Below are 27,569 nucleotides of genomic sequence, written 5' to 3' on the forward strand. Positions count from 1 at the left end.
TTCCCTGGACAGATGTTATCTTTCCATTCAATGATAACACAGAAAGGGCACGAGGGGCTGGTGTGTCAACATCAGTTTTTGGGAATAAGTTGTTTTAATGCATTCATTCCCCCCCACTGGAAAGTACCAGGGGATTCAAACTGGTAGATGTTGCAGGGCAGGAACAAATGGAGGCAAAAGGCCATATTTGATCTTCCTTTTCAATTCACGCAGTTGGCAAATTAAATCAACTTGAAATAATTCAGGACATTAGAGACTAATAATCTGAACCACATCATTATTTCCTCTCACTAGAAAATTAACTGTGACTCCATTAAGTATGCATGAAGTCACAATGAGAATTATTCACATTTCACAGACATTGTTTTCTCTCGGTGAAACTGCAGGGATCCCCCCCCGAAGACAATCATCACAGTGAGTCACTGTCACGTTGTCCGCCACCCATCATATTCAATTTCTACTGATGTCAATCCTGAATGGTATCCATCTGAGTCAGTCCCACAGGCCCAAAGGTGTATCCTAGTGTTTTGGCGATATGTGTCCCTCTGGTCTGAATGTGGTTAATTAGTAGGACAGCTTTATTTCTGTTTAAAATGTTTTATTTAAAATGTAAACACTTTCTGGAAAAAAAACTCCAAATGCTTTACTGTTTTGCATGAAATAAAAAGAGACCCAGAGTTTCCAGAAGAGCAGATTTGAGCTTTGATGGCAAAACAGCATCTCGGTGGAATAGCTCTGATTATTCAGTATTTTCTGTTTCTCCACTCAGCAACATGTCACTTTATACCTGCCTGATGAAAGTTGTCGACTTGCAAACTCACACATGCTGAGAAAACTGCTGCGGTGCTTCACAAAACCCACACACTCCACTCATTAAAATACTTTTATTTAAAAACTGTGAGGAAACGACATATACACAATAGCAGACACATGTGGAGAGGTGTCTTAAGGAAATACAACATGTTTCAAAATAGCATTAAAACAGCTGATTAGGTTTCATTGATTTGCATGACTTTCTTTCTTTCTTAGATATTGATCAGGTGATTGGAAACAGTCAGCGTTCTGCAGATTACAGGCGACTTTTTACAGACAGTATTCAGTTTAGCATGAAATGTAAGTTTTCCGCTCCTGGACAAAGAAGTTTTGCCGTGAATCATTGGTCTCTCTGTCATGCTCATTCCCTGTGTTGTGGCCCCATTTTCAACACAAATGACAGGAAATAAGCATTCAGTCGACATGTCTTTTTTACACGTTTCCTTCCCTTTGAACATCAGCATTTCACCACGGAAAGATTTTAAACCTAAAAAAGCTCACGTAAGCGCTCAGCACCTAAAGTAAACCCAGACTCTGTTTATTAAAAGAGCAGAGATGTTTAAAGATCTAGAGTCTTTTCTCTGTTTATACATCAAGGTATATAAGAGTCTACCAGTCAGTAGAGAATGTCACTAACATGTGACTTTGACAATTTAGTCGAAACAGAACCGTACTAGTACCTGTTGATGCGATATTAAATATAAAGACAAAAAGGTATAGAAAAGACTTCAGTTGCAGGAAAGAAATTGTACAATTTTGTAGACAGTATCATAAACACTTTCGTTGAGTGTGACATGAGAATACAGTAGAGCGGATTCATCTTTGGGAATAATTTTGAATGTGAAGCCCATGGAAATGTCTGCTCTCACCCAAAACCTCCTGCTGTATCAGCGTCTCTTTCTCTTCCTGGCATATAGTATAATCACTTTCTAGTGTAGCTTTCTTACCTTTACTTATCAAGACCTTCAGAGAAAACCTTCTCCTCCTCACTCTTCTAAAACCCTGACCTCCCCCCCGCAACAGCCATGAAACACACATATCTTATTGTCCATGCATCACTTTCTCATTCAATCTCTAATACTGTCGGCAATAAGAAACAAATAGGGGACAGATTTGATTTAAGTCACCCATCTTTCAGCTCAGGTTTTTTTTTTACTGCTTCTCATTCAAGATGTAGCACAGAAAGTGAAAACAACATATTGATGCTAACAGAAATAGGGCAAAAATGTGATTATTCACATTTGATGTTCTTGCTTTAATAAGCACCCATTTCCGATGGACACACCTTATTGAAAAATTGTACACATTTTCTCTCCTACAAAACAAGAGGTTGATGTATATTTTATCACAGTTTTTTTCTTCTTCTTAAATTACCCCATGAAACTTTCTGTATTCCTTTATTTAATTAGATTTATTTTTTGTCAGTGCTTTGTTTACATTTATCTGTCCTTTCTAACTGGAATCTCTCGCCTGAAACAAAGCAATTGGTTTCTGTTAACCATATTTATTTTTAAATGTACCCTCTTCAGATATTATTAAAACAGCAAAAAACCTTGGATATCATCTATCTAAACAGACTAGCTGCAGGACGTAGCTGGTGAAGCTGGGTGACCAATAACAATCGAGTAATGCCTTTGTCCTTCGAGTGTCACATCATGGGAAATTTCACAAATTGTCCTTCTTTACTTATAGGTGTGACTGGTAAGTGCATCAGTATACTTAGAATACCCATCCCCAAATCTCTGGCACATCGAACAATACTTTCTCCACGTTTTCGGCTCAACTTAACGAACTATCTAGTAGCGTTCATGTATCAGACAAAAGACTCTGCATCGTGTGTGACATTTCCAAACATGTCTTTCGTCACGACCGTGTGTCTCCTACTCTGCCATTCCAACTTGCTTCTCATGAGCTCCTTTTCCACGGCTTTAACATCCGACTGACTGCTCCTCGAGTCACCATGGTTAAAATATTCCTTGACGGTGTTCTTGACAGCGGCCGGCAGGCGTATCCGAATGGTGTGCCTGATCGCGCTGGCAGTCTTGCCGTGACTCTTAGCCGTTGCCAGAAATTCGGGACTCTGTTCTGCACACAAGCTTGCCATCGGAGTGCTGCTGGCTGTGGTTCTCACCTGTTTGTTCTCGTCTTCGGAGTTTGCTGGATGACTTGTAGACACCGACCGCAGAACCAGAGGAGTTTTCTGGCCGTAAAAGACAGTCTGCGGGATGTGGACCTCTAGTGTTTGACAGGCTTTTTCTGCCCGGTCTGGAGAGGCATCGCTCGAGTTGGACATGCTTACTGAAATCGTGTGCCCATCCTTCTCAGCTTGGTCTGTGTGTTTTTTCACTGTGACCCTATTTGAGGACATGTAGAATGTGATTTTTGTACGTTTTAACTTATTATCCTTATTAGCTACCAAACCTTGGGGTCGTACCAGCTTTATGTGTTTCACTGACGTCTCTCGGCATTGTGTCTTGATATGGGTCTCTGAAGTATCAGGCTCCAGATTAAGCTCTGTTGGCTTTTCCTCTCGCTCCCTCCTGACTGATGGATTTGATTCCACCCCTTCAACCTCAATTTCAGAACTGCTGTCTTCATCACTCCCATAGCTGTTGACATTCAAGGCCCGTGGGTCTTCAGAGCCACTCTCTTTCTCCTCCAGAGTCTGGATGTGCTCAGCATCCTCCGCCTCACTGCTCCGGTTATTGTTCTCCTCGTCCTTTTCATCATAGGTGTCGTACCACTCCAAATCGCCAGGATCTTGAGCCATGGAAGACGGCAGAGTCATGCTCCACTCTTTGGGAAACTTACTGGGGGTGTCGGGAGAAAGCGGCCGCACCCGGGCAGAGGCCCCAAACATGAAAGGCAACGAGGGGACGTCGCTGGGACAGAACACAGAGTCGGAGCAGTAGGAGAAGGCACTGTCCAGAGAACTCAGAGACGATGCAGAGGGAGAGGTGGCAGACGAAGACAGGCTGGAGAAACTCGACCTGTTGGACAGATTCATCCGGTGTGGCCCCAGGTTCCTGATCCTGGAAGCAATCTGGGGCGACCGCCAAAAGGTGTACCTGGACTTGCTGTTCAGCTTCGGGCTCGAGTCTCTTTCCAGAACAGTTGAGTGCTCCATTTGCAGCTTCTGCATGTGCTGGAAGCAGTCCGTCGGGTCCCGCGTCATGGCTGCGTCACAGCTCGACTGACGGGCCACTGGAGCGTGAAGCCTGGTGAGCAGCTGGGAGCTCATGCACACGCTTGGCTCAGAGGAACAGCGGTCCCGGGCCGACTGGATGCTCTGTGTGCCACCCAAGGAGCAGATGGACCCAATGGAGTGGAAGGACACATCATCCAAATTCTCACAGCTGTAGGCACTGTCTTCGGTTAGAACGTCCTTTTTGTAGGTGCAGATGCTATCCAAAAGCCCCCAGTCTTCCTTCCCTTCCTTCAGGATTGAATCGTTTAAAGGCAGGAAGTACGAGTCCCTCTCCGGAGTGTTGAGCTCTCTTCGCCTCTCTTGCTCGGCTGCATCACATTCGTCCGAGGAGTACTGCTGCTGAAAAGAGTCCCCGTCTGGAAAGAAAGAAAGAAAGAGATCAGCAGCGGTAACATTTTTAATCATCTCTGCTTGTTCCCAGGAAAGAGCGGAACAGGTACAGCTGTTCATTAACAGTGAGAATATCTCATATACATGGCTAAGCAACTCAATTGTGATGCAAACCAGGCCTGGCTAATTTTGTGTGCCAAACGGAGACAAATACACTCACTACTTTGGCTCACTTGCTATAAAAGAAGAGCTGAAACTGAGAACACACAAACATCATAACAGGGAATTCCTTGCAGAGACACAAATCACACTATATTCCTGTGTGTTTTTCCTTTATTACATATCCAGCACTTACCCATGGCATCCTCTGAACTCTCCCGCTGTTCCTTGTTCATGTCTTTGTACAGAGACATGATGTCGTCGCCAAAGATGGTGGCTGAGTGTTCAATCAAGAGCTGGACTAGTGTTGCCACCTGAGGAAGAACGACAGAAAGACAACGTCAGCTCTGTTGTGTAGTTGAGTCATAAAACTGAGCAATATGACAGCCACGTTTACTGTAGAACATGGACGGTGGAAAAGCCTAGATTGGGCAACTGCTTGGGATGACTGGATGAACCACAGAGGCACTTTTGTGGCGATCAATGCTGTTGAATTTAGCAATGAAACTGATACAGTTGTTATTGTTTTCCCCTGTTTCAAAGAGCCCACTCCATTGTTAATTAACTAGATGGGACACTTGCCCACAGTTGTGCCACAGGGAAAAGTAAACTCCAATGTCTCCCTGTGGTTTGAGAAACACTGCCAACTATGTCTTCACCAAAGGCCTGCCGGAGAGAACCGCCAAGTTCCCTCGCTCTGTAGCACATTTCTCATCTCTCTAGGGCATACTCCCAATCTCTGGAATTCACTTCCTAAGCTAATTAAGAACTCAGGGACATTTGAATATGGGAAAACGAGTCCCATTAAAAAAGCAAAAAAACTAAAATCTACAATGCTCGATTAAAAAGCTCTGAGCGGCTTTTCTTTTCTTGCTGTGCTAAAACAATATCTGTGTCCTGTGTCCTACACTCCAGTATTATATATGCCCAGCAAGATGTATGACATACAGTGTATAGCTTTGGATAAAACATTTTTAATAACGATGCCTTCGTGCTAGTGGAACTTTAAATCATCATCCTGATGGGAGTGTTTGAAATTAATAATTGTAAGGGTGTGGACAGACATTAAGGATTTGGGATGGGTTTTTTGTCCATTGCAGGGAAATAGGTATCGCTGTTTGATACCAGATATGGCTTTTGGTTGCTTAAGCAAATATCAAACACTCTGTATCAGGGCAATTGATGTGACATTAAGCTCACCTTTCTCGTGGATTTGCTTTCTTCCTCGGGCCCCGTAGCCATGGGGAGCCACAGGATGTTGGGAGCGATACAGAGAGCCAGATTGAAGGCGGTCATCTGATTCTCCTCCGATCTCTTCTCGATGTGGTGCAGGAGGCCAAATAGGTGACGGAGTAAAATTACATTTGCTTCAGGGAGACGGTCCACCAACCTGGAGTGGAAAATAAATAGGATTATATTGACCTTTCACATATTATTGGACGTGATGGAGAACACAGAAGACAAACGCTTAGCTTTAATGTGATCTGTGCTACATCAGCTGTCTTCAGATTTGGCCCCCAAGTCGACTATTTTCTCTTTAAATCATTAGGTTGGTTCAGTTATGAGTCAGGAATGGGTTAAATTGACTAGAGCCCAGCTAGAATGAAATCTGAATTAAGGAACATTGATCTGAACGGTTTGCACAGAGGTTCTCAGTTCCTTCTGATTCAAATAAGTGTGCAAGAATTCTTTGGGAGAGAAAGACAACTGTACGTCCAGTCAAAGACCCACCGTAGACAATACTGCATCATTAAACAATGTGGAAAACAGATCTTCAGTTTTCCCTCATGTTAAGGCCAAGTGTAGGTGTTGTGGGTTGACGTTGCGAAGGGAGTGGAGCACAGAGACCACTTCACAGTAGTGTAGAAGAAGGCCAAATAGAAATATGTGAGGGGTGTGTAATAAAAGGGAGGTAGGATGAAGAGGAACAACTGTATAACCAAAATAGGCTTTGGGCTTAATGGGTCGTTTAAATGTCACTTTAATCTAAACCACCTGAGCAACTTAATGCTGTCCTCTCTGTGAAATATATACTGTTGCGCCGTTCCAAGTCATAGAAAGCCGAAGTGTGAACCAAGAACATGCCTGTATGACTGGAGAGTACGGCACGAAGCCAGACACTTGTTTAACCAGGCGAGCAATTCACTAACCTTTTCATGGCCTCAATCTTATCGTCCTGCTCATCAATCTCCATGGCTTCCATCCACTTCACGTACAGCTCGGTGGACAGGATGCTGCCGGGAATATTGCGCAGAAAATCCTGCACAGAGACAGAAAATGGTTGGACTATGTTGCTAATATCTATCAGAGATAATTAAATGCTCTATTATCACCCCACCCCCCAATCCATTTACTACAAACAAATGTGCACATTTTCTCTTTCTTGGTCTCTACTCTGTCAAAAACCTTCCCCTTAGAGAAACTACAAATATTTACAGTTGCCAAGGAAATCCGTAGAAGCCGACACATGGAGAAATGTCGGCTGAACTTAATTAAAAACAACACGCTTCATTTCAGAAAGACACGGCGGTCCTTTGAACTGCTAACGTTGAAACAGCTGTCTTGGGTTTGGGTCTAATCGGGCCAGCGACAGAGAGGTCAAAATCAGTTCAGTTTGAGTCTCGGGTCGGTACTTACGGTGATGACGGCAGCGGCCACAAAGACTGACTCCCCTTCCACCTGGACTGCGTCTCCTGAATTCAGTCGCTCTTTCAGCTCCTTGCAGGTCTTGGCGTTTGCCGAACGTCTGAAGATGCCCTTCGTTGAAGGCCCTTCTTGGTAGAGCAAGCAGAGCATATCCTGGAAGAGATCAGAGGTTCATGTGAGGGTTTGTGAGGAACTGAGGAAACCATTCCAGCAAACCCACTTTGTTCTGGATCCTATTTTTGCTTTGACGAGTAAGAAAAACTGTGTTGTGGATCTGTATTACTATGACCACAGGGTTTAGTTAATTGTCTCTACTTGTTGCACAGTACTGTTATGGGTTCCTTTGCGTAGATCTACCTTATTTTGCATGCAATATATAAAACATATTTATTTTATTTTTTATAATTTACTATAAAGTGTTTTATTTGCGTATTTATTTTTCTGTGTAATGCAGTTAATAGATTGTCTTTTCATTCTTGTTCAATGTTTTGGCAACATCCCCATGGATCTTAAAACTTGTGTTGCAACAACGTCATACTGTTCTGTGGTCACTTTGTTGTTTGTTTAGCTGCAATAGGCCCCTTTTGTGAGTGTATCATTACTGGACTGGAAATGAAAAAAACTGTCATACATTTCACACAATGTGTATATAATATAACAAAGACCACAAAATGATTAAAACAGTTTTTACTATTTATTACATATTACATACATTTTTGTAAAGATATTAGTGACAGAGCAAATCCCAGTCCTAACCCCTTTCTTACCTGTGGTGTTTCCTCATTGTGGATTGTACACTAAGCGATTTTGTCCTGTGGGATTTGACCTGCGCAGATTACATACTGAGCAGTTTTATCCTGTAGCAATTTGCCCCGGATTGACACATGACAAAATTATTATAATGATCTGTACTTTGAGTATCTGAATCTGAACATTTTCTATTAAATGGAAAGTAATTGACTTGAACCATGATGAAATTGTAAACCTCAATCCACTGCTCGATACTTAAATGGGTTTGACTTTTAAGAGAACAAAATGGCAATAGCAAACAAGCTGCCATCGAGTCATGATTTTCTTTTTCAATTTGCGACTTGTTTGTGGCTTTTGTCCCCAGGAAATCTTCACACAAAACAGAAAAACACAAAAATGTTAAACAGTACTGAGCACTAAATGATAAGAGCTCTACACAACATTGTGTGTTGTAATTGTCGAGCCATTTCAAAATTATTTATTTGGGATAGGTTGAAATGTTAGCTTTTTGTTTCCACTATAATATGTCAGTAATCCCAGGTCTGTTCTTACCATGATGGGCTTCGGTAGGTTTCCATTGGTGCAGATGGATGACAACGAGTGACCGAAGAGCTTCCTGGGATTAGTGGGAGACTCCACCTGGCAGTTTGTCTGGCTGGCATTGCCTCTCCTCAGGGCCCAGTCGATGAGGGATTTTTTCCTCTTAAAGTGTTTCTGAAAGGAATCTAAAAACACAAAAAGCCCACACCTCAAAATTCAGAACTCAATGCCAAAGAAAAGTCCAGAAATGAACGTGATCAAAGTCGTGCTTTCTTCGCACGGTATGGAAACAAACTTTTTACACTTTAATCTGCAGTTGAACCTGAATATTATCTATCAGCAATTCTATGGACATAAAATAACAAAGAGTGAGAAAACAAATTACATAATTACAGGAAGAGTAATTGCGCTGTTTACAGCTTCTTGAACCGCCAGGACTACCGTGACAGGAAATTGTTTACCGTCTACTTTGTGAATTAATTTCTTCCTTTCGGAGCCTAAGATAACGTTTTTAATTTCCAAAGAATTTCCTTGTAACTTAAGGAAAAACTTGTCCTGCCTGTGTTGTGAATAAACGAAGCCGAGGCACCAAACTACAAACGTAAGTAGGTACGAGAAGACGTTTGCGGACGAGGTAAATATTTTGGCTTAAGGATCGTGCATTTGGCTAACATCACATGTGAAATGAGTTTGGTATGACTGGTTTGTGTCCTGAGGAGTAAGTTTGTTGAACTTAATTCCCAGTGACTCTGAAGTAAGTGTTGACATTATGGTACAACACCACATTGACCAACCCAGTAACATCTCCATCTGACCAGAACAGTTTGCATTTCTAATACAGAACTTAATACTTTTTTTATTTCACTCATGAAACTCAATGAAATGAGCTCTGTATCTGTCTGTACAACAGTAGCATCTAAACCCAACCTATCCCAGAATGCCCTGTCATGTGACTTGACATAACTCATGTGTCTTCCCAGTTCCAGCACAATGCCGGGCCAACGGTGGTCCAGACCTGTTCTCATGTGGCACCGGAGGGCTGGTCTGGGCTTCAGGATGAACTGGCACTGCTGCTCTTTGGGAAGCAGGTGCAGGAGAAGTGTCCCGTCAGGCGTCAGGATGTTGTTGTTGGCCAGGTAGGGCTCGTCTACCGACTCCCGCAGGCAGTTCATGATGATGCTGAAAGGATGCTCGTGACCTGGTCAACAAACAAGCCATTAGCCCCGTGGCACACAGGCTCGTTTGTCAAGGGTCTGGTGCTTTTGTGCCCCCGCTACAGTTCATAAAGCAATCGAGCTACTGTATAGCTGCAGCAGAGGAAGGAAATCCAGCGTATTTGTTAGTATTAGACTCAGCCGATCAGATGACTTTTCACTGAACTTGAAAGGTTTTTCCACTCTGTTTCCAGAAAGGGACTCATGAGGGAGTCCTGCGAAATGTGGAAAAACCCCAAAGATAATCAGCTATTCTCTGGGAGAGAGTCTGTTCAGGTTCTCATACACATCGATGTAGGATATATTTAAATAAGCTTTTTTTTAAACACTTTTGTGTAATCTACATTTTTACATGCCAAAAAATAAATAAAATAAATAACTGATGTAGATTCAACATTTCGTCTTATTTCAATTACAGTTCAAAAACAGCCAGAAAACAGTACAGCTGTTACTGGTCTGTTACTGCGGGTCGGTGGCAGTTTTGAGGGATGTGGTTGTAAAAACAGCTGGATCTCTGAGAAAAATCTTACTTATATATAGAGAGGGTTGTAGAGTTTATAGAGTTCAAATTTTAAAAACAAGAGTGGATCTTCTCTTTCTCCAGGTGAGGTAAAAACATGTGCCAGGGACATACTTATTAATTATAATGCAGTCTTTCATGAGTAAAAACAGGGGCCAGTAAAACAGGGGCCAGTTTTTGAAATGCTAATTTATCAATCAGTCTTTAATTGTATCTGCTATTCATTTACATTAAAAGCACATGAACCCTTGAGTATGTTTGCTATTTATAACAAAGTATACAAAGCAGTTTATGTATATTAATGTACATGTATATATAAGGTGTTTAAAAAGCTATTCATTGTGCTGATGAACACTGAATGGTTTCTATGATACAGCTGTTTAATTAGGACAACTATCCTTATAAATACACATATGCATTATGTTGGTTTATTATCAATGCTTTGAGACATGTGTATGAAGTGACAGCCCACTGTCTAAACACCCTGGGATGCCATAAGCGGACCCTCAGTTTCATTAAACATTTCAGACAGGCCTAATCTCTCATGAGGTAAATCTGGAATCTTTTCGGCTCCAAGGATTTACCTTTGCTTTCCTACAAATTCACAGGATTTTGCGGATTGATTTGAGTCTAGCGCATGCAAGAGAGGGCTGTGGAAACTGGGAGGAACCAGAAACCCGCGAAACAGTCGAGCTCTGTGCTGGCCTAATAACGGTCTCCTCTGGGCTCTTGTTCCCACGCCAGACTCGGAGAGGCAGCGTGGGGTACACCAAGCAGTCCCACTCCCTCTGCTTTGGCAGATGTTTCTTGTGAAGTGGGAGGCGGTGCATTTTCTTACCAATAAGCGGGTAGGGGGCTTCCTCCTTCCCTGAAATGACCCAGAGATGGTAGTCACTGGGCCGGCCCTGCGGGGACAAGAAACGGACAGAACGTCTCAGAGGAGGAAGTGAGGCACACAGATAACTGGGGCTGCAGTCACGGGAGAGGGGAGGAAATGCCTTTCAGATAACAGAAAGCACAGTCACTGAGTTTGTTTTCCACTCGCCTCTGGAGATAAAGGCAGTGGGGCAGTGACTAGGAACAGACCCTATTGGATAGGACAGTCACATGACGATTGTCATTATCATTCACTTATTGGATTGGTCTTGATCTGAATGCTCAATTATATGAGATGTGTTTTGACTGGAGCACTCTGGGTAGCACACCTTTCTGAGGGGTCTCACCTGGGATTTGAACTCATGACCCAGAAGTGCAGAACCCTAATACTTCTGCATATTTGACAAAAAGGGACACATTAAGAAGATGTCTGCATAGTAGTTTCTAAACCATCTCATGTGTCGCTTAATAAATCCCCTTCAAAGAGTTTAATCAGTGCATCTTGAATCTTGTTTCCACACAAATACCAAGGAACATAAATCAGGCTTTTTAAAATTGCCTTGCCTCCAGCTTTTGCGGATCATCTTTTCATATCTCATTGTTCCTAATACCATTGGTACTGAGCTCAAAGCACTCTGTGATTTCAACACCACTTTCACCAGGGGATTGTATAGAAGATATTTGTTTTCCAGACATTTTTAATTATTTTACTCCATTAATCTAAAGATACTAGACAGAGAAAAAATCTGTCAAAAAAAGAAAAATTCCTGGTAAAAAGTCTTACAGTAAGTGTTTCACATGTAGTGTTTTATTTCATAGCATAATGTGGCTGTAATTACCTCAAAAACATGACAGAACAGAATATATGTTTTCCTAATAGTTTTCCATGGAGACATTTTGAGATTACTCACTGAGATCCCCAGTTGTTGGGCCGTGATCATTATCACCCGCTCGGCCGTATCGGTATTGCCCACGTGCACCGTGGTCGTCTGCAAGGGGGATGAGAAATAGCCGTAATTAAAAAACAAGAAAGAAAGGCCAGATAGGCAAACAAATGTCTTCTTTTCTTCTCCTTTGTAATCAAGCAGGCCTACGTCAGTGCAGAGTTCATGGTGCTTTATTTAATGCTGATAAATGGCTCTTACTGAAGTGCAGTTCCCCACATCCAAAAGCATCAACTTCATGGCTATTTTCTTTGGATACTCTTCCCGTTTCATTTCGCTGATCTGCCTGTGTGAAGACATTACGAAAACACTGCTGAAATGTGACCTCACTCTTTGACCGTCCCATGAAGATATAAGCTCACAGTGCATCTTTGTTCTGTTCCTGTCACCTGCCTCCAGGCAATTAACGGCAACTGATTTTTAACCGGGAAAATTGATTGGTAACGCTGTCAAATAATGTCATTATTCCTTGTGAATTATGGTGTGAATACATCAGGAATATGATCAGAGTATCACTTACACTTCCTCTGGGCTCTAATGTTCATGACATGCATGTATATACATCTATAATCTCTGCACCTCAACCCTAGTCTGTAACACTATCCCTAACCTTGACTCTAAACTGAACCTTAACTGTTAGACATGTGTTCAAAATCAGAATCAGAGGCACAATATTCAGGTGCACTAATACATACATTCTTTAGGAATTGTTGTGAAGTGTCACCCTTTTATTTTCCATTACTTACAGGTCTGTCTGTGGCAAGGCCTGCTTTAAACTAATACAACTAAAAGATAAGCAATCGCCCTGTTCATACTAACAATGGCAACTACAAAAACACAACATACGAAACCACAACTGACAGTGTCGTCTTACCATTGCAGAGCAGAAAGCCACTTCTCCTTGGCTTCAGTGGAGCTGAAAAAGAAAAAATACTTTTTACATTTATATCCTAATTTCATAATGTCTTGCCTTGCCGATCAGGCAAGATGAATTGGCATTTCTGCCTGGCTTAAAGAAGCTTCTGTCTTCTGTCTTTATAATCTTCCTCTCACTAATTAATTATATTAATTGTTGGCTCTTTAAAATGTATTTCATCATTATTATTTTTTAGAGAACAAACAATAGTGGAAGAAAGACAGAATTGTGTTTTTTTAGGAAGTGAGTATTCACCTCTCTGAATTTAGTTAAAATCTTCTATTTTGTTATTCATTTTCATCAAACAATTGAAATTATTTGATAAATATGAATTGCGTCTCTGTGCACCGCAGGGTCCCTGGCTATCTTCCGATCAAGAGTTATTAAATGATGGCTCTCTGGCTGGGCTTCACGTTGACATACCTCAGGGTGACCACACAGTTCGTGGTCGGCCAGCCAATCACGAACGAGTTCTTTGGGCTCAGCTTCCTCTCCGAAACTTCATCCAAGCAGGACACAATCCACATCTCACTCAGGCGCACTTGTTTCTTCAGCTTTAGGCTAGAGGAAGACCTATATGGCCACACAGGGGAACAGAATCAAACAAGCTTTACTTCCACTAATACTGTTGAAGATAAAGATCTGCTTTTCCCTGCAGCTGTATTAAAATAGCTCTTGTCCTGGTCACTTTTCAGATGATATAACCAAGTACTTCCATCGCAGAGACTTTGAGACATAGTTGTTGTTACAGTCATAGAAGATATTTTGCATGAATAATGTCTCAAGATATAATTTAAAGGCACTTCTTATAGATTTATCATTTCCTTATGCAGTTTTTCACTTGAGAGCTTGTTTCCTTCATGTTGAAGGTCATTGTGACAATACTGGGATCTTGCATGAACTCCTGGAAGAATTACACCAATATATCAGCATTCGTATAATTTTAGTTTTTGTTTTGGTTCGGTTTGTTGTTCTCTGGCATTTCCATGAACTCACTGAGGAGCACGAGTGACAAGAACAGAGAGTCCCTCGGAGATCGCACATCACGCAAAACTAAGCATAACGAGCATATTTCATGTCGGCTACTCACTTGGACTTGGCTATGATGAGGATGTCACTGAAGAGGAACAGGTGTCGCTCCTGTGTCTGCAGGCCAGTTGTAAGCCGGACATGATCCTCCATGATGAAAGTCGATGTCTGGGATGTGAAGGCCTGGATGAAAGAGCCGTTGGTGAAGGGGGCTGTCGAGAGAGACCCATCCCTGAAGATGCAAAAGGAAAACCAGATGACATGGTCCTCTTTTCAACAACCAGTGTGTTTCTTATGCCTTTCATCTCTCTTTTTAGAAATAATGCATTCTGGGAATATTGCTGCTGTGTAAAAGCATCTCATATGGACTGCCTTGACATATATTAATGTTATTTAGGTGATCAGTAAGTACAATAAGAGAAAGAAAAAAACCCACAGTTGCATATGAGGGTCTCCTTTTGCAAGTGTGTGGATAATGGGTGGGAAACAACTGCTGTTTTAGAGGAGTTCAAGGTGAATGCTAATCTGGATCTGTGAAACCATCTGTAAATATTTTTCTCAAGTTTGTCAAATCCAAAACCAGAATTGTCTACATGTTTACCTCCTTTCTCGGAAGAGTGAATGCTTTTTTCATTGTGCAGATCAGTCTGTGATGTTGCACGCTCATTTATTTCTGGCGGGGTTTGTTCCTGTGAGCACCTGTAATGGCGGCATTACTCCACTGGGTTCATCACTCTCTGTTTAATGTCTGAAAGCGCAAATGTGATCTCGATTGGCGAGTGTTGAGATCGAGGGCTTCGAGACGACGCGAATGTACTGAGCAGCGCCGCTCTCTTAGGAATTCCTGGCACTGATAATACGAACACATTGTCAAGGGCAGCTTCAAAGACACGACAAAGTGTCGGTTATGACCTGTCTGCAGGAAAGCTTCTCTATCACATAGCTACTGAGAAGCTGCTAACACTCCCAGACAACAGTCACACTTTCCTCATGTTTTCCGAAGTACCATTGCTGGGAAATGTTTCTCAGAACTCCGGATTGAATAAGACACACGTTTTCTTTTTGGGATGTTTGTGGCTTAATATCACTCGTTGGCTGATATCACTGTATGACTCCATAGAAACTAACTGAAGTCACAATTCTTTCATTTTGAAATTCAGAGAAACTACATGAGAAGGTTTAAGATACTGTTTTACAGCGCATTGGGATTTTGCAGTCAATAACTGAGAGTCAAACTATAGTCAATCCAAAGTTTTGTAAAAGGGTCTGAATAATTACTGTGAACCAAATTCTAAGTTTTTAATAGAAACACACACAGCAGCTTTGAACAATATGTAAAGCAGATAAGTATTTGTGTATGCCAAAAAGATCTCATTAATTACTTTTCTTTTGAATAGCAAAGATATGGACCTGCATTATGCATTTACCCATAATCAGTTTTTAGTGAAAGGTCTGAAACATCAGCCAACTCAAACACAGACAATGTAATGATGTAATAATGTCATGAGTATAATTGAAGAATGTCAAATACCTTTAAAAGGGGCCATAATCACAGGGTTTCTCAATTGCATTTAATTATTTTTAGCAGCTTCGAGTACAGACCCTGTTAATATGTATCACTTTTCCATTTCAAGTGGCTAGGCGTCGTTTTCGGGCCCCTGGCCAACCCTTGTAATATTGATGGATTGCCATTGTGGTTTTGTGCGTCAATGTGAAACACAAATTAGCACAATGAAAGATCCCAAGTACTTGGGTGAGTGAGATAAATGTTAAAGTATTGTAAACACTGGGGCACATAAAAAATATTAAAAAAATCCACTTGATTTCTTAAGGACAAAGTCAAGATGGCATAACAGCTAGGATTCCAAGGCTATATTTCAAAGACACTGTTTAGATTTTGCTTTTTTTTCCTCTCTCTCTCTTTTCTCTTTCATCATAGTTGCAGTTTTCCATGATAGAACAGCTCTGTAGCCAAATAAAGTCACGCATTCCTCAGAGAAAGCAATGTTGCAGAGCTTGGGACCGAACCTGAGAAAAGTCCCGTGGAGACATTGAGTTTGAACAGAGCTTTGTGTTTGTGGGACACAGGAATCTGGGGGTTAGAGTTTTACAGTTCCAGGGCATTGGTGTGTAAACCCAGACGTATGCTTCGCAGACGAAAAAGCATTCCTGATTCGATAAAAGATGATCTATACCGGATCTGTCTTGCCATCTATTTCGTTAGCTTGTCACAAGACTAACAATGACATTTCGTTAGCATTTATTGCCGAACAAAACGGACGCTGAAATCCAATAGCTCTTGCTGACCGGACAGACGACTGAATCTCGGCACAAAGTTCAAGCGGCTTTAAAGATAATCCGTGATATTGTTAGACACACATTTATTGGATGGCACGGTGAGAGGCAATTACAGTGCTTTACGCTGGCATTTACAGGCAGGTAGTGTCAAGGTCACCAACCTGGAACGGCGAATGGTATTGATATGGCTCTCGGACAAGGAGGGAATTTGATCTTTTAATAAAAATGGCACCACAGGGAACACGTTCACATGGACAATGCCAGCTCGACAAAAGAGGTGTGGAAAGTAAAAGCAAACGGCTGCTTGAGGCTGCTCAGTGTTCAAGAGGATGGTACAGTGCTACACATTCCCCTCGGTTCCCCGTTGGTATGTGGGCTGAATTCCACGGCTGCACAGTGTACGGTGTTCAAGGTGCGGTGTGAAAAGGCCCATTGTGTTTATCAGCACCCTGTGTGTAAAAATAAAACTCTACATCCACAGTTACTGTTATAGGAAGACAGCTGATCAGTTGTGTAATTGTAATACAGTTAGGTCCATACATATTTGGACAGTGACACAATTGTCATAATTCTGGCTCTGTACTTCACCACAATAGATTTGAAAGGAAACAATCAAGATGTTTCTTCATCTTTCATCTATAATTTGAGGGTAGTTACATCCAAATTGGGTGAACGGTGTAGGAATTACACCCATTTTTATATGTGCTCCCCCCAATTTTAGGGGCTCAAAAGTAATTGGACAAACTAACATAATCATGAATTAAACTGTGAGTTTCAATACTTGGTTGCAAATCCTTTGCAGTCAATGACTGCCTGAAGTCTGAACCCATAGACATCACCAGATGCTGGGTTTCTTCCCTGGTGATGCTCTGCCAGGCCTGCACTGCAGTGTCTTTAGTCCTGCTTGTTCTTGGGCCGTTTTGCCTTCAGTTTTGCCTTAGAAATCAAAACAAACCAATCAGAGAGAGAGAGCACAAACATCAACTATTTGGTGCATTCTTAAAAAGAAAGAAAGCACTGGTGAGCTTATGAACACCAAAAGGCCTGGAAGAGAAACTGCAGAGGATGACAGAAGAATTCTTTCCCTGGTGAAGAAAAACCCCTTCACAACAGTTGGCCAGATCAAGAACACCCTCCAGGAAGTAGGCGTATCTGTGTCAGTCAAGAATCAAGAGAAGACGTCAGAGTAAATACAGAGGGTTTATCACAAGATGGAAACAGGAACCGGAAGACCAAAAAATCCAAAAAACAAAGAACACTGTACAGTTCTAGAACAACCTCCTATGGACAGATGAGACAGAGATCAACTTGTTCCAGAATGATGGGAAGAGAAGAGTATGCTCGTGATCCGAAGCATACCACCTCATCTGTGAAGCATGTTATGTCATGGGCATGTGTAACGGGGCTCATTCGGGTTATAATGAGCATGTTACAAAGTGACGTAACCCCTCCCACGGTGGGAGACCTGTTCTTTTGGCATAGAGGGCTTAACACTGTACTGCACTGAAGCCGCTGCGGTGTGGAGCGCTCGGAGGGGTGCCGGTGGTGCGCGGTTTAAATGCAGTGCAGGCCTGGCAGAGCATCACCAGGGAAGAAAACCAACATCTGGTGATGTGTATGGATTCAGACTTCAGGCAGTCATTGACTGCAAAGGATTTGCAACCAAGTATTGAAACTCAGTTTAATTCATGATTATGTTAGTTTGTCCAATTCCTACACCGTTCACCCAATTTGTATGTAACTACCCTCAAATTAAAGATGAAAGTCTACACTTAAAGCACATCATGATTATTTCCTTTCAAATCCGCTGTGATGGTGTACAGAGCCAAAATGATGACAATTGTGTCACTGTCCAAATATTTATGGACCTAACTGTAGTACAGGACAGGTATTCATGGTCGCATTCGAAAGAACACACATGAAAGTTGTGGTCTGACCTGCTGGGTGTCCTGGATTTGCTGAGGGCTTTGGTGATGGCTGAGGGGGCCGATCGGCGTCTCTGTATAGCCGTCTTCATCTTCTGAAAAGAACAGAAAGCCGTCAGAACAATACCTACAAAAAAAACCACAGGGTGCTAGCCACCATGCTGAGCACCTTGGTCAGAGGTATCAGTGACATCACAGTGCTGGGGGACATCTCTCCATCTGGGGAGCACAGCCAGAGGTATCGGTTTACAGTGAGACCAGTGGATAAGAATTTCGTTGCCCTCCAGCCAAACTCCCTGTGCTTGACTGCACATTTCTATCATATTTCACACTGGTATACAGAAGCTACAGTAGAGCAGTTTTGAGGTTTTTGAGAGGAACATGATTATTACTTAATAGGCACACACTTTCATTAAAGTTGATTCAGAGGGATTGTGGGAATCAAGCTCTTTATCCAAAATGCCTGCTTCCGAGTTACTTACAGCAGGACTGTGGTTTGTGTCTTACGTAACGGACAGAGCACAGGACTTGGGCAGACCATGAGTCAATGACAGAACTGGGGCTGAAACTGGGCAACAAGCCCGGTACCATTGGACTGCCTGCGCTCGTATATTTGGTGACCATGGAAATGAATCCATGTACTTTAATCTGACTGATCTGTTAAAGTCTGCTCTTATTGTGGCTGCCAGGTGATGAAGCCCGTCAAGCAAGGTTAGTCTCAGAAATGGCAAAGGTTGCAGATTTAATCCTTCATGGTTGAAATCGCTCTGCAGGTGCAGGGGGCTGAGAGAGGGCGGCCGATACATATATGTCATGTCATCCTCGATGCCCTCCAGTCATATTTTTGACATTTTGGCATATCGGCTTGTACAAACCGTATCCAGAACTCAGACTGACCATTAAATCAGAACTTGACTTGCCCATCTATCTGTCGACATATGCTACAAAAAGAAACCTAGCTTCCCATTGAACTGATGAGCTTTACACTGAATATGTTTCTTGAAGGAAGGGTGTAATTCCAATCTTAAAATGTATGTCTTACAAGAATATATAAATAATATTAACGTGCAGGTTTATAATATTCCTTGAACTGTCTAGTTTCGGGAAAGGCCTAAGAGAATTTAAATCAGAAAGTGTATAAGTCGAAAAAAACTTTTATCTTCTATTAATGACTCACACGAAACTGTTAAAAGTGTTACACTGACAACCACACAGCAAACACACAATAAAGCTAACAAATAAAACACAACGCAGCTATTGAATGACATGTGAAATCTGTTTTTAATCAGAAAACAAAACACCCCAGTACAGTATTATCCCTTTCTTTCTTTCTTTCTTTTTTTGATTGATATATTTTTGGACAGAATTGAATGTTTTGGAAAGGAAACAAATCTCCGGCACAGAAGCAGCTGTTTCCTGTTCCCAATTGGCTTGCTGTCATTTAAAGGAAACTCCTACTACCGCCTCACCGTTATTATCTCAGGTGCGTTGAATCGGCCTGTTTGGGAATCCATGCCTGCTCCTGTTTGCCACGTCTTTTTTAGCCACACACATAAAAAGCAATACCTAATCAACATCAGTCTTTAGGGGGGTGGATTCTTTCTGTGGTCGAGGACTGTCTCCTGTGATAAGTAGATTGTAATCTTCCCTAATGCGACTCATATTGTGAGGGAAAGCAATAACCTTCTCCGTTTACCTGCTATGTTTGAAATAACACAGATTGTAAATCACACATCTGGCATGGAACAAACATTCATAATCCAAACCTTTCAGCATCTGGTCTCTATTATTTCTAAACATTACTCCTGCTGGGCTTTTTCAGAGCCCCCAACATGCGATACATCTTGTCTTATGGTAAACAAAGAACTCCTTGTTGACGACCCAACTTTGGACTTATCTAGGTCAACTGGGAATCCCTTTCCTTGATAACGAACTGCCGAACAATGGATGGCAAAGTTTCCCTTGAAGAGGACTCTGTGGCCGGCGTAGCTCTCTACCGTGCGTCGCACCATTGTTACTTTATTTGGCGTGAGGTGTTTGCAGCATTGGGAGGGCGGAGGGGAGAATGCTGGCATCCGACCCCGTTGTAAAGGATTGCTTATGTTAATCCTCTTCGTACGTGCTTGCTCTGAGGCAGTGCTCGAACCAGACAGCCACACACTCGGCACTGCTATGGCAACAGTAGAGCAGTAAACACATTAATCCAATTACACTTATCGGTATCTATCAAGCAAACCCCAAAACTGTCCAGCTCTGTTATTCCAAAGGAGTTAGGGATTTCTGCAGTGTGTAAATAATGGTATGTGTGCCAGACCTAGGTAAGTTAAAGATAAATGACCCTTTTATTTACCCTTATCCAGTCTTTACCCTAATTCCCATTGATTGCATCTCTGCACTTTGCAATGAAGCAGCTACTTCTAGACTGATGTTTGACAAAACTGCCCACCTGATCGTTGCACCAACACTGGGGAATAATCCATCCATCACGCTTTGTTGTTGTTTTAATTTTAAAACACTGGAAACATACGTTTATGGCTCAAGACAGTGTAGCCTTGCTCACAAAGACTTTATTCGATGTCAAAAGTTCCCAATACATCTTGTAGGTTTAATTCAATTAGGTACTTAATTCTTAATACAATAATTCTCGTCTTGCCATCGGTGACCTACATCCTTGTGTTCCACATTGTCTTCCGTTCATACGAGATGGCCCGACATGTCGCGACGTTTGAATAACAAGATCTCGAAACAAGAATCGTACATTCAATAATTCAAATACTGGCAGAGATATTATTCACACTAGAGCGAGACACATGTTTTCTTTATCTCTATATGATGAGCTACTGTACAATATGTGCTGATTCGCAATGACGTTCATGGTGAACAGGAGCTTAAAATGTTTACTCTGGGTGCGAGAAGGAAAAGTGTAATCCTTTATCTGTCGTTGTGCATGTTCCCATGGAGTCTTCCATTAATCTGAGAGATGCATCTCAGTTGTGTTTGTCATTGTTACCAAAAATCTGTTTAATTTGGAGGGCCTTATTTATATAGTTACAGTAAGGTATTGTAGTTGTCACAGTTGCAGTTCAATTTTGTCTATGTGGGCTAGTCGCCGTCATAGCCCTGGTGCTCTAGGTTAAATCTTCCGGACAGACCTCCTTTCCTCACCACTGTCATGCCAACAAATGGTCCTCACCAAAGTACCTCCGACACCATCAATTTCAAGAGCTAAATGGAAGTCCATCATTTTATGGATTGGATCGACAATTGGAAAAACATTGCACTCTGCATGGGAATGGCGGCCCACAGACAAGGCTCAGGGAATCCACAATGCCACACAATCACACACACACACGCACGCACACACAAGCACACAGTAGGTGGAATGAGCCAAAGTCCTCCGGAAGGGAATGTTCAGAATGTACTAAAACATCGACTCCAAATTATTGCTGAATGAGATAGTGATGAAAATACGTATATTCCTTATATACAAGCACTTTTGCCCAGTAAACGGCTGCATGGAGCTCTCTCTGTTTAGATTTCAGAGTATTGCCTCATGCTCTGATTTTTAGTGAGATGCACTTTCTTCTTATCGTCTTTGATGAACTTTTTTCAGATACAGACAGATCTGACCAGAACATAAAATCTGAGCCACCACAGCTCAGAAATACATGAAAAAATAAACACACACACACCATGTAATTATGCTAACCGCGGTTCATGAATATAGTCTTTGAGATGCTTTGGAAGGCGACTCCTCCTCATGGTCACAGCTGTGAGTTCTCCTCAGTACGTACAGTTGCAAAACACAATGTAAGATACACAGCCTTAAATATTGTCGAGGCAAAGTTGGGTTGGCTTTTCAGCTCGTAAATCTCAATATGTGGAAAACAAGTCTTGAGTGGCTCCAAAACATTTCTAGCCTGCAAAATATGCAATTACTCTGCCAAACCTTTCCACACTGCATGATAGGGCCCTCCACACAAGTTTCTTCCCCCCCTTTTCTTTCAGTCCGACTGTTCAGTTTGTACCACAAAAGACCGAGCACACCACAAACAGTGACACATAAATGCAAATCTTTCTTTGTGTAAAACCGCGTTCAGGGCTCTGTTTATCTGTGTGAATGGGTCTCACCGAATGAAATGACTAAAATAAACTAAATTCCTCCTCATGGTCAGCCCTTTGACAGTTGGTTTCTCTCATGAGGAGCTCGAAAGTAAAGATGCAGTCATCTCTGTTTGTTTTCTATTTTAATGTGATTGGGTGTGACACATCTGTTGCCTCAAGAGTTAAGAGTCGCGAGGAGAAACTCCACCATCGCTGGACTTCTTATTCAATGACACCAAACTGTTTTCAAGAAGATGACCTTTTATTGGAATCCCCCCATTTCCCTCTCAACGAAACCTGCAAACTGCATCTCTATCCCTCCCTCCAGAGCATTTCAACATTTTTTTTCTCCCCTCGTGTCAGACGGTTTCCACAAAACAATGTTACCAAGCAGAGCCAGTGACACACGAACATGGTGCAGTTGGCATAATTTACGTACAGTTGACATTTCTGCTGTATTGTTTAAGGAATCCCGGCCCAAACACTACGATCAAATTATATAACATATTGGAGACATCTGGGGTAAATGGGTTTCATGCATCTGGAATAAACAGTACACCCAGGTACTGCCAAATTTGGAGTTAGTATTATACAGTGTTTACAGCAATGTGGGGGCATCAGATATGTCGACTCAGAAACAACGTGCCAGAATTCATGGCTTGAGTAACTGCCATTCACATAACAGGGTTATATGACTATTTGCATGTAATGAGGTATAACACTCACAATGTAGCCACAGTATAATGAATGAACCAATATTCTGTAGGACTTCCAAATAATACATATTTTTTTTATAAAAGGGATATATAAAATTTGACACAAAGTAAGAAGATTTAATATGTGTTTTTATTTGTATTTCTCCTTTGCCTATTAGGTTTAATTGTGCAGCTACATGTCGACACGGTGAATGTTAACTGACTGGAATGGCTTCTGATGAAACTTAGGTATCTCTCAGTCGCACAACGTGTTTCAGGCGACGGTCTCTGTCCGATAAGAGCTAGCGGGGTGGCATTCGAAAGATGGTTTAAGTAGCAGTGCAGTAATGAGAGGTTTTGTGCAACGGTAGCTCCAACACACTAAATTACCTTTATTCCCTCGGCTTTTATGTGGAGTCCAAATGTGTCACTGTTTGATGCTCGAACCCCCGGGAGATGGTTGAAAAGCCACACAAAGCATGGTTAATGTGAAATGCAATGTAATGTATAAAAGGCATAACGCATATTACCACTGAGGAAATGTGAGAGGAGCAACATCGTATCTCATATGAAATTAGGTGTCTGTATTTTCTGCCTGCCTGAGTATGGCGTGAAACATACGCACTGTAATGAAAGATGTGTAGCTTCGTCTACAACAGCACAATGTGCATCCTATCAAATTACAGTTGGGCTGCGAAGCTGAGGGTCCATAATTCCCATAGCGTTGTCGGCTGAATTTCTGCATCTTCACACAAATATGTGGGTTGCAATTTCAAGGCTTTGTCATCTATCACCTGCCAGCTATAAACAGCAGAAGATCCAATGCCAGACTTCACTCCCTTAGGCTTTCTCCAAAAGTGGTGGAAATGCATGTCTTTAAACTCACGTACTAATCACGCACAGCAGGAGGTACCTTATAAATAGTGATCAATGAAACCTGAGACATAACTGGAGAAGAATTGGCTATTAAAATATATATATATATATATATATATATATATATATATGTCATCTACAAAGTTGACAAATACTAAACTTCAGATTGCGGTTCACAACAGAAATCCGATAGTACTGGCCAAAATTCAAGCCCAGCCCGTATTACTCATAGAAAAAGATAAACAGCCTCATACAGGAATTCCTGCACAGATTCCTACTCATCTCTGAGCTCAACCTGTGTCCTCCACGTGCGACAGAAGAGGCGCAGGAATTTAGACTGTGGGTTGACGGTGCGAGACAAGGCTATGAGTTAGTTATGCACTTAAAGGCAGAGAGATGTCATTTCCTGTGAGTTTCCTCTTGCCGAGACTTTATTTTTACAGAAGCACGCATAATGGCAAATGTCACAACTTCCAATCCAGTCCACACTGAACTGTAGCTTGATAGCACGGTCTGTCTGACGTGACACTGTGTTACAGGCATGAACACATTAATTTATATTTCACAATCCATTGCCAGTCGTACTACAGAAGAGAACCATGCTCCTGTTTAATGCGTGAGATATCAAAGCCTGCGATGCTTGATAGTATAATGTGCATATTCACAGGTTCAGCTGGGGGGCAGAGACACTTAAGTAAGTTTCTTATGGAGACTTTAGGCTATCTGATTGTAATTTAATTGGAATGCACTTCTCTATGCGATGTGGCAATCATTTCTCTCTGACAGCCTCTAGGGACCTCCGTGCTTTTGTGGTACGAATTGCAATGTGATGTGAATATTATATAGGAATATTCTTCCTGGCAGGCTGTAAACCGTGGCATTGATACGACAGTGAATAAGGTATAGATCGATGCTGAAATTACATGGACTGTATGACATCTTCTTATTGCTCTTTGCTGCTGTTGTTAATTGACCAAAGGCAAACACAAAACACAAGTAATAATAACGGGGCAGTACGTACATGTGTTAAGGAGACATCTTTTATCCAACTGTCATGACAATGTTGTTCTGACTTATGAAGTATGATTCCTTAGTGGGCCACAACACAGTAGTAAATGGCAACATTTCTCAGCTAGCCTCATCAATAGGACTAACACAAATGATAGTAATTTGATCATAGGCTGTGACATACAAAAAACATCCCATAATGTAATTTGGAGTGGTTCAACACATATACATGCTCTGAATACACACATACATGCTCTGAATATACACAAATAAGCCTAGTTAAACCAACACTTCAGGATTTCCTTAACAGAGAAAACATGTGCATTTAATGGAGACATTATATTCCGCTTTTCAGGAGAGCATGAAAATAAATATAAAAAATGTCATAAATATAAATAAGAAAAATCAGTATTACCAGATCTGGCAGTTTAATACATTATCCAAGTTCTTTAAGCACAGAGAGGACTGGCCATTTGTGGAACTTTATTGTGTATGAAATGGTAACACATATAGGGATGTAACCAATGTTTCATATTAAAACAATGGCTCTCTCTCTATCGTTTAACCAAACCTGTTTAACAGAAGTACAAGGCAATCCACTAAACTGGGGCTGGTGCTCAGAAAACTTCTGTATTAAAGTGGTACCTGAATGACTCATTGCAGTACATTTTTGAAAGCCCTCTGGAACTTCCTCATTTTCAAATTGTTTATAAACTGGATCGTGCGCGCAGTGAATGTCACACCACACCAAAACAACTAGCTAAGGAAACCCAAAAGGGGAACCCATCAGAAAAACAAAAAACAGAAGGAACAGAATAAACACAAGAGAAAAAACAAGTGCTTTTCATGTTTCACTCCAGGAGTTAATGCCCTTGTTTTTTGTCAAGAGCATTGTGATTTCATTCAGCACCTCTTTCTCTTCACATGGAAGGATAAAGGAAGGGAATTCATATTGTATCAAAGTAAAGCTGCACAGTTTCATTCAGGACTTCCAGCTGAAGTTTAAAATAAGCCCTGGAAGATGGGGCTTTTGCAGCAGACATGAACACAAGCCCCACTCAGGGCCACGGCCGGTAAGACAATCTAAATCTGCAGAGGCATTAGCAAACACAACCAGATGTTTGCACCAAAGTGAATTTGCTCAGCGCCCACAGACGGCAGCTTCCCTCCTTTGCTTTACTTGCCTTCTCCCGTTCTTGTATTCTTGACCTCACTTCATCACTCTCTCCTTTCAGCTGCTGGCTGTTGTTCTGCTGAGGTGTCATCTTAAGTCCGGGGAAGGAGTCCTACACGTGGGAACATTATTTTCCAAATCGATACGATATCCAAGGTCGGGAATCAAAAAAGGAAAAAGAAACAACACAAAGAAAATGAAAGAAAAGAAGAAACACAGCTGAAGGGACTGACATAAAAAAGGATGTGAAAAAAACTGAAAAACGATAAAAGGACATTCTATAAAAGTGCCCCAAATTGCCCAGAGGAGCAGCCCGGCACTGTGGGCTTCCTGACAGCCTGCTCAGTGATGGCTCAGTTCACCCCTGTCGGTGTTTCAGTCAGAGACCAGACTGAGAAGTGTTCCTCCTCATTGACTAAATAAGGACATCCCGACCCAGTCCTGCTCTTCCCACTGCAGTCCCGCACGGCTGCAGGCAGCGAGACCAGGGGACGTTCTTCAGTTCAGAGCTCTGTGCTCAAGTTACAGAGCAAAACGAAATGCTCTCTGTTTTTAATAACTATGCCACTGCAGGGATTTCGATTTAACACATTTAAACACAGTGCTTTTGGCCATATTATAAGTGAAGCCTGCATAAATATATATTCCTAGGACCTGAATTACTTTTAACTTTAGCAATCTTCTGCAATAATGTTATGACTGTGAACCACAAGTAGAACAAATAAGTTGAACTTTCATTTTTATTTCTTTTAGCATTTAGTTTTGTTTCAGTTTTTACTCAGTAGGCCAATCAGTGTCAGAGCATTTAGAGGAAAGAAATGTATAACTTTTTCTAATTCAATTTCCGAAAACCTTGACAATGCAGTTTGTGTATTTGGCCCCCACTGAGTAATTTAATTACTTCATTCTAGCATGTTTCCCCTCATCTTCCCCGGTTTAAACTAGCTTACTTTCAGAGGTAGAAAACAGCCAACTCTGTCCATGCCTAAACTGGGGGAACGTAGCTGAATAAAATGAATTGGGTGTCAAAGCTGCAGCTAATTTGAGAACAAAGTGAAAGGTTTACAGAAACGCCTGTAAAGCCCGACTGTGTAACACAAGACTGAACCTACAGACATGTTGATCTCATTGCAATGAGCCTCAGACATGAGCTATATCACAGAGGCCCAAATTACAGAAATATGTGATGCTGAAGTGGCACACCTAGTTCAAAACACCCAGAGAACACTTTGGGATTCGGGAGGTCGATGTGTAATTTCTTGGCTCTTCTTTGCGTTTAAAAATCAACGTTACTTTCCGTGGCGGCAAGTTTGCACACTTTACAGCGTTAACAAATATTATAATAATTATTTAATTTAATTGTCTAAGGTTTCATTTATTTTTAAAGAGAATCACGTTGAAAGGTAATGCATCTCTATAATACTCTGTTTTATGTATAAACACGTTTTTAAACTAATGTTAAGTGAAAAACACTGATTTTTTAAACGCCAGATATGAGCTTTAACCAAGAAAAGGCATATTTATGAGCCAGTGGAGAAACCACT

General features: G+C 41.6%; 1 protein-coding gene across 1 annotated transcript; it reads right to left on the reverse strand.

Annotated features, from left to right (window-relative positions):
- Nucleotides 1-869: 869 nt before the first annotated feature.
- On the reverse strand, nt 870-26,422 carry arhgap20b (Rho GTPase activating protein 20b). Its single transcript, XM_066714707.1, has 15 exons — nt 26,036-26,422; nt 18,181-18,263; nt 14,007-14,177; nt 13,340-13,489; nt 12,875-12,916; nt 12,202-12,286; nt 11,968-12,045; nt 11,019-11,085; nt 9,462-9,644; nt 8,459-8,631; nt 7,148-7,309; nt 6,661-6,770; nt 5,711-5,900; nt 4,707-4,824; nt 870-4,377 (listed from the first exon to the last, which is right to left on the reverse strand). Exons 1-15 carry the CDS (start codon nt 26,114-26,116, stop codon nt 2,627-2,629), a joined length of 3,444 nt encoding a protein of 1,147 aa, XP_066570804.1. The 5' UTR covers nt 26,117-26,422; the 3' UTR covers nt 870-2,626.
- Between the last annotated feature and the right edge of the window lie 1,147 nt (nt 26,423-27,569).

The sequence above is a fragment of the Amia ocellicauda genome, chromosome 10 (assembly GCF_036373705.1).
Source record: "Amia ocellicauda isolate fAmiCal2 chromosome 10, fAmiCal2.hap1, whole genome shotgun sequence".
In the NCBI taxonomy this organism is placed as follows: Eukaryota; Metazoa; Chordata; class Actinopteri; order Amiiformes; family Amiidae; genus Amia; species Amia ocellicauda.

Excerpts from the sequence above, each read along its gene's own strand:
- arhgap20b (XM_066714707.1), bottom strand. The coding sequence starts at position 26,116 with ATGACACCTCAGCAGAACAACAGCCAGCAGCTGAAAGGAGAGAGTGAT. Across the intron at positions 18,264-26,035 it reads GAATACAAGAACGGGAGAAG|AAGATGAAGACGGCTATACA; the intron begins GCAAGTAAAGCA and ends TGTTCTTTTCAG. Across the intron at positions 14,178-18,180 it reads AAATCCAGGACACCCAGCAG|GGATGGGTCTCTCTCGACAG; the intron begins GTCAGACCACAA and ends TTGCATCTTCAG.